The following is a 6,000-nucleotide window of genomic DNA, read 5'->3' on the forward strand; positions in this document are numbered from 1 at the left end:
AGCCAACTGCTGAGTCCAAGGCCTCTGTCCCCCTAGCGGCAAGGAACAGAACATGGACCCTGAAGCAAGCTGCCTCATGGTCTGCTGAGGGGTCATCGAGAAAACGAGTGAAGCCATAGTCGAAGAAGTCCCATCGGCGCCGGATGTCAATGCTCGTCAGACCACGAGGGATAGCTGCAAGGGGAGATGTCTGTACCTGCAAAGGGGGTCGCAAGAAAGGTTGTCCCTCTCTCGCTAAGCGACTCGTGGCAAAGGCGTTGCCAAGAGATCTCCTAGCCGCCAGAGAAGACCCTGCCCCCTGGGTCGATTGTGGAACTGAAGCAGGAGGGGGGGGGGGGAGAAGGAGCTGGGGGGAGCGATGGAGAAGAGGGGCGGGAGGGAGCGGCAGAGGTAGAGGGGCAGGGGAAAGAGGCGGCGGGAGCAGGAGGTGGGGGGGAGGATGAGGAAGAGGGGGGAACTCTGGGGGGGGCGAAAGTGGGCGTGTGCTGCTTGGATGGTTAGTGGACTCATGGCGATGACCTTGGACGCCATCTCGGAGGTCTCAAACTCGATCTGATAGTAACCTCGTCCGAGTATCTGTACGTCCAAGATCTTGCCCACCTCTGCGAGAAGGCGGGCCTGGAGAAGGTCACGCAGCTCTCCTATGCTAGGTCGGGTGCCGAGAATCTTGCAGATGACAGAAGTCGCCTGCAATCGCTCTACCTCTGTGGCAAGGCTCGCTTGCTCTGTCGGCGAAAGAGCAAGTCGAATGGTGGGCTCAGTGGTGTCGGGCGAGGGGGCTTCGGACGAGTCCCTCTGTGGCGGAGCTAGAGCCTCCATCTGTGTCTACTGCTGTGGCGAAAAAACGGGTGGTGGAGAGAATCTGCAAACGAGCGCACCGAGCACTGCCCAAAAAGACAATGCTGCAAGAGCCAATTTGCAGGAGGCTTCAAGGAAAAAGGAGGGCGGGGGGGGGGGGGGGGGGGGGGGGGGGGGGGGGCGAACAGCAGTAGCGAGCGCGCTAGTTCGTGTGCAAATGCCGCCATGTACATATTTTATGCTATGCTCAAAAGATATTGTATTGTATATTGAGTGTAAACCTTCCCCCCCCCCTCTCTCTCTCTCTCTCTTTCTCTATCTGTCTACTGTGTGTGTAGCTATGGATGCTCTAGCCTTCAAATGCCCTTGAGCTTAATTGCGCCCATCCTCCCGGTCCCTACAGCTTTCTATGCATTTCCAACACTGTGAGGACCAACAAACACGTCTTGATGTAGGGCTTCGAATCTTGTAAGGGTCACTGAAGGCTCGACAAGTGGGATTGGGGAGCCCTTCCAAGTGGTGGGAGCTATAAGGGAGAACCATTTGGGGCCATCTATGGGAGAGCACCTACAATGCCAACCCGTAGCACCAGGAGAGTGAATGGAGAAGATTTCAAGCGGCTTCAGTGCGACCTCAACCTAGAAACACGGCAAAGGAAAGCGGCTTGGCTGAGCTGTGTGGGCAAGAAAGGCTCAACAACAATTATGCAAGCTGAGAGTGAGAATAGCAGTAGCCTAGAGGGGAGGCCAGGCAACACACAAGACTCCTCTTGGTGCAGGGCATCCTTCGTTTACAAGAGCAACGATGACTGCTGGGAAGAAAGCGTTGCCGACAAGAGATATCCATCGTAGGGTCTCTCTCTCTCTCTCTCTCTCTCTCTCTCTCTCTCTCTCTCTCTCTCTCTCTCTCTCTCGCTCTCTCTCTCTCTCTCTGGAGAAAAAAGGGAGTTGATTTCTGCTACTCGAAAAATCCCTTAGAATGTCCAAATGGTGCCGATTCTGAGGGTTAAGTATAGACTGTTTACAAGCAGGTGGGACATTGGCTATCTCAAACCCTTGTGACCATTTCTAGGATGAATCCACTTTTAGTTCTTGTGTCATCAATTTCCATGAACGCATTATTAGGGTCTAGAGGACAGACCATAATAGCGTGTCAAATGACCCTCCTTGGACATTGCTACGGGGTAGCCAATGGATCTTGGATCTATTGCGACGGATTTCCTCGGGTACGTCCTTCGCATGTTGACCGCCCACCATACGGGCTTCAAATGCAACCCTTGCAAGAGCACGTGCAGAAAGGGGAGGGGGGTGCACAGAGAGAGAGAGAGAGAGAGAGAGAGAGAGAGAGAGAGAGAGAGCTAGAGAGTTTTACCTAAAATGCTGGCAAACCTGCTAATGACAATATGACTGAGTACATAGGGGGTGGGGTCCCTATATAGGGACTCCCCAAAAGTGTCCTGCTTACAAATCCAGCCCCTACGATTTGGAATAAATGGGAGAGCCTAATAAATGTGCATTAATTTTAAAAGTGATAATAGATTGCGCACATAAAAAGGGAAACTGCAGATTACTAGAGATTCTGACCCTTGGAAACCCTAGGAACATGGGTCCTGCCTCATGCCAGCCTACCGGGTGGGCACATGTGGATGACACCGTTGAGAAGGTATGTCTACCTCAAGTACGGCCGGGCACACCCACAAAAGAGGCCTTACTTAATGTGCTCTAGGGAGGTACTGGAGCCACCATAACAAGAGCCTAGTGGTTAAGGTGGGTGTTTGGATGCCTAAAGACTCAGGTTTGATATCCAGCAGCATCTTGTAATTTTCAGCTATATCTCTTTTAAGGGGAAAAAAATACAGAAAGTAACAAAGAACAAGATTGTTTTTTCTTCGTAATATGTGTGTTGTGGTTTTGACATGCATCACTTTTGTGCATTATCCTATTTGTCCCTGCAGTCTACAGATAATTGAAGTCTACTAATGCATGCTTTTACCTTGCTGCAGTTTGATGCCTTGATTGCTGCGTTGCCAATAACAGAGGGAGGGGAAGAAGCACAATTGAAGGTTATAGCGATGCTACAGGTTAGCAGGAAAAATAGTAGAGGCATCTATGCTTGATTTGCAAGTTGAATATTCAAGTTTTTGGTGTGTCTCCCTAGGGAGACCTTAGAGTTTGGAAGATTTTTGGTATAAAGCATATTGCATTATTCAAGAAAGCCTTTAAATGCCATTGTTTTCTTTAGGATACTCTATCATAAGGGAATTCTGTGTTCTCTCTCTCTCTCTCTCTCTCTCTCTCTCTCTCTCTCTCTCTCACTCACACACACACACACACACACACACACACACACACACACACACTTTTTTGTAAATCTGCTTTGATTAATTTACAAGTGGGAAACCTCAAAGCGATCGGTTACTGCCGGATAAAGCAGAGAAGAGGGGGCGCCAGCTTTTTGGTTTCTAAATCTGCACCTGGCTGCCCACGTATTTAGTGGGCGGTTAACCAACTTAAAAAATGGCATGAACCTACCAAAGTACCTGCCAAAAACTGAGTAAAAACTTATAAGCTGAAAATCAACCTTGCACAATCACAACCGAGGTATCCCTGGATGCAGTCTCATGCACAGATGCAATGCTAACATGGACTCCTTTATGGGAAAGCATCTGCTTTCCCGGAAAACACTCAAAAAGCAACCCGCTTTTCAAAAAGCAGCTGCATTTCCTCAAAGTTTACGCAGAACCCTTTTTCATTCAAGTGCTTGTCTCATTTTTTGTACACAACTCTGGTTCAGTTTAGAATCCCTCCTGACTATGAAATATTCCCTATCTGATGCTCCCTTCACCCACCATGTGGCGCATCAAGAATACCCATTACTTAGTCCTTTCTCGTCGAACTTACGGAACACACGATATGTCTCAGAGTTGTTATTAGACGATGCTGATGTGAAAAGTGGACACAAATGTGACTCCATCAGAATTTTGTTTGCCACTTCAGAAGAAATTATATGGAGGAAAAATCTTGATTGGGTTAGGTTTGTTAAGAGTTATGATTTTTTCAGGATTAGGAGCCATTTGGGGGTATCAACCTCACACATTAGGAGCCATTAGGGGGTATCAACCTCACACAAATGACAGAATACTTGAATGAGATCACAGTTAAGACAATGCTCACATGAGATAAAATATCATTGAGTTAGATCGGTAGTGATGCCTCAGCTTGCAGACGAAATCTCCTTGATTGAATACCCGTCATGTAGTGATGGTGCAAGCTGTCAGTTATGAATTCTATAGAGGCACCGCACCTTTTTCACGGTTTCCAAGTTTTCAGTACCAACGGCTGAGTCATGGCTGTACTTCGTATTAATTCTGACTTGCATGCTTGTGACAGGCAGAAAATGAAGAGGTAGGTCAAGAGCTGCAAAAGGAGCTTGAAGCTGCAGGTATGGTAACATATTCACAGTAGGCTGTCGGATTTGGTGCCTTATTTTCATGGTTAAGAAACTGATTCTTTTGCTATTGCATTTCAGATGCAGAACTAATGCATGTTAGAGAGCTGTTTCATACAGCAGCGGACAATTGCCTGCGTTTGAATCCACCGCAGTAGCTTCTAATGGCAGCAAGAAGCATCGTCTTTAAATGCTTTGCTGTAACATGCACACAAATGTGAAGCTACCCTTCTCGGAATTCACAAAGTATTGTCCTATGAAGGTGCATTCAGAGCATAGAATTTAAGCATGGCTATGTGTAGAAGCCTGGTTGTATGCAACACATGCTTATGAGTTGTGTCATGCTGTAAAAGAAAGCCAGAGCTAGGTTTGCTCAATCCTTTTTTAATTTGAATCTCATAATGTGTACATACATGTAGTCAGCAATGCTCATGATAGTGCTACGTGAAGTTATTCTGTAATCAAGATGATTTCTGTATTGCTCTTTGAGTAAGTGGTGGTCTTGACCCGCTTGTGCATACAGATAATTGAGCAGCTTGAAAACCTGCCTGCTGCTATTGTCGCACATCGAGCATATATAGATATAGAAGATCAGAATGAGAATATTGAGCTCCTGTCATTTTGTAGGGGCATCTTGGCAGTAAACAAGAGGTAGTGTGGTATGACACTTCTGGTTCTCTAAAGCTCCACAAGGGGGTGTTTTTAGACACTTGTGTCGGTAACTGAGGAAGTACTTTTAATTTCTGTTGATATGATTATCAAATGGTTTCAGACAACTAAGTCAATCCTAACCTGTAAGTTAACTCTACATGTGTTGAATGAGTAAAATAATAGATAGTAAGCCATCACAAAGAGTTTTGATTTCTTATCGCAGAGATAAAGGCTACTTTTAAAATGTTGCAAAGAAACCTTTTAGAAGCATTTGCTTTCAGATCAGGAGCATGTTTATGAGGCAGAACATGTGAGGCTGACATTTGCATTCATTGGGAGGCTTTAATAGCAGTCTTCTGTTTCTGGTTTGTTAGTCAATGGTCCCATGATGCTTAGTCCTCAACTACTTTTTGAATCAATTGCGTCCCATGCATCGTCATACATGCACCTGCTGTGTGTCTTATTTGCAAGTATATTTGTAACTATATGATTTTGGCATACTTGCATCAATAACATACGCGTGGCCACATCCTTACATGTAAACAGATGATCCTCAACTAAGGTATAATCACACCTTTTTTTTTTTGGCATGCCTCAAAGGGGTAAGGCCTTAGTGATGCCTTCCCTTTTTCCTAATGAAGAAGGGAAGGTTGTTCTTCAAAAATGTATAATTTTATGATTGGTTGGTTGCGAGAGAAGGCACTCATTACAGAGATAAACCTTAGAAAACACTCATTACAAGGAGTGAAGACCGGTTGTAGCTTGTATTATGAATCATGATGGTTTAGTACTAGCTTGATCGGTAGAATCCTCCCCGACCGTGTGCGGATCCCTCGCCCTGTCTGCGCGTAGCCATCTGCGCCTCTCTTCACTACCTTCCCTTGCACTGAGTCTCGTCTACCATGCCAGTATTGCGACTGCTACCAGCCACAGAGAGAGAGAGAGAGAGAGAGAGAGAGAGAGAGAGAGAGACATGAGAGCTCAAGTCTGCGCTTCATTTTCTTTCAAAACAGAATCTAAACGAGATTCTTAATTGCCTTTTTTAGAATTAAACAGACATTACTTATACTTATTGGCTCTATTCTAATTCTTAGATTTCTCGTG

General features: G+C 45.9%; 1 protein-coding gene across 1 annotated transcript in view; it reads left to right on the forward strand.

Annotated features, from left to right (window-relative positions):
• The window catches only part of MED21 (mediator 21), a 29,106-nt gene extending 24,381 nt beyond the window's left edge, over window positions 1-4,725 (forward strand). Inside the window, exons 2-4 of the mRNA XM_086518874.1 lie at window positions 2,801-2,878; window positions 4,188-4,239; window positions 4,327-4,725. Coding sequence (XP_086375000.1) covers window positions 2,801-2,878; window positions 4,188-4,239; window positions 4,327-4,403 — 207 coding nt within the window. The 3' untranslated portion in view covers window positions 4,404-4,725. The remainder of the gene's footprint in view (window positions 1-2,800; window positions 2,879-4,187; window positions 4,240-4,326) is intronic.
• Window positions 4,726-6,000: the final 1,275 nt, after the last annotated feature.

The sequence above is a fragment of the Adiantum capillus-veneris genome, chromosome 8 (assembly GCF_014529385.1).
Source record: "Adiantum capillus-veneris isolate H3 chromosome 8, ASM1452938v2, whole genome shotgun sequence".
Classification (NCBI taxonomy): Eukaryota; Viridiplantae; Streptophyta; class Polypodiopsida; order Polypodiales; family Pteridaceae; genus Adiantum; species Adiantum capillus-veneris.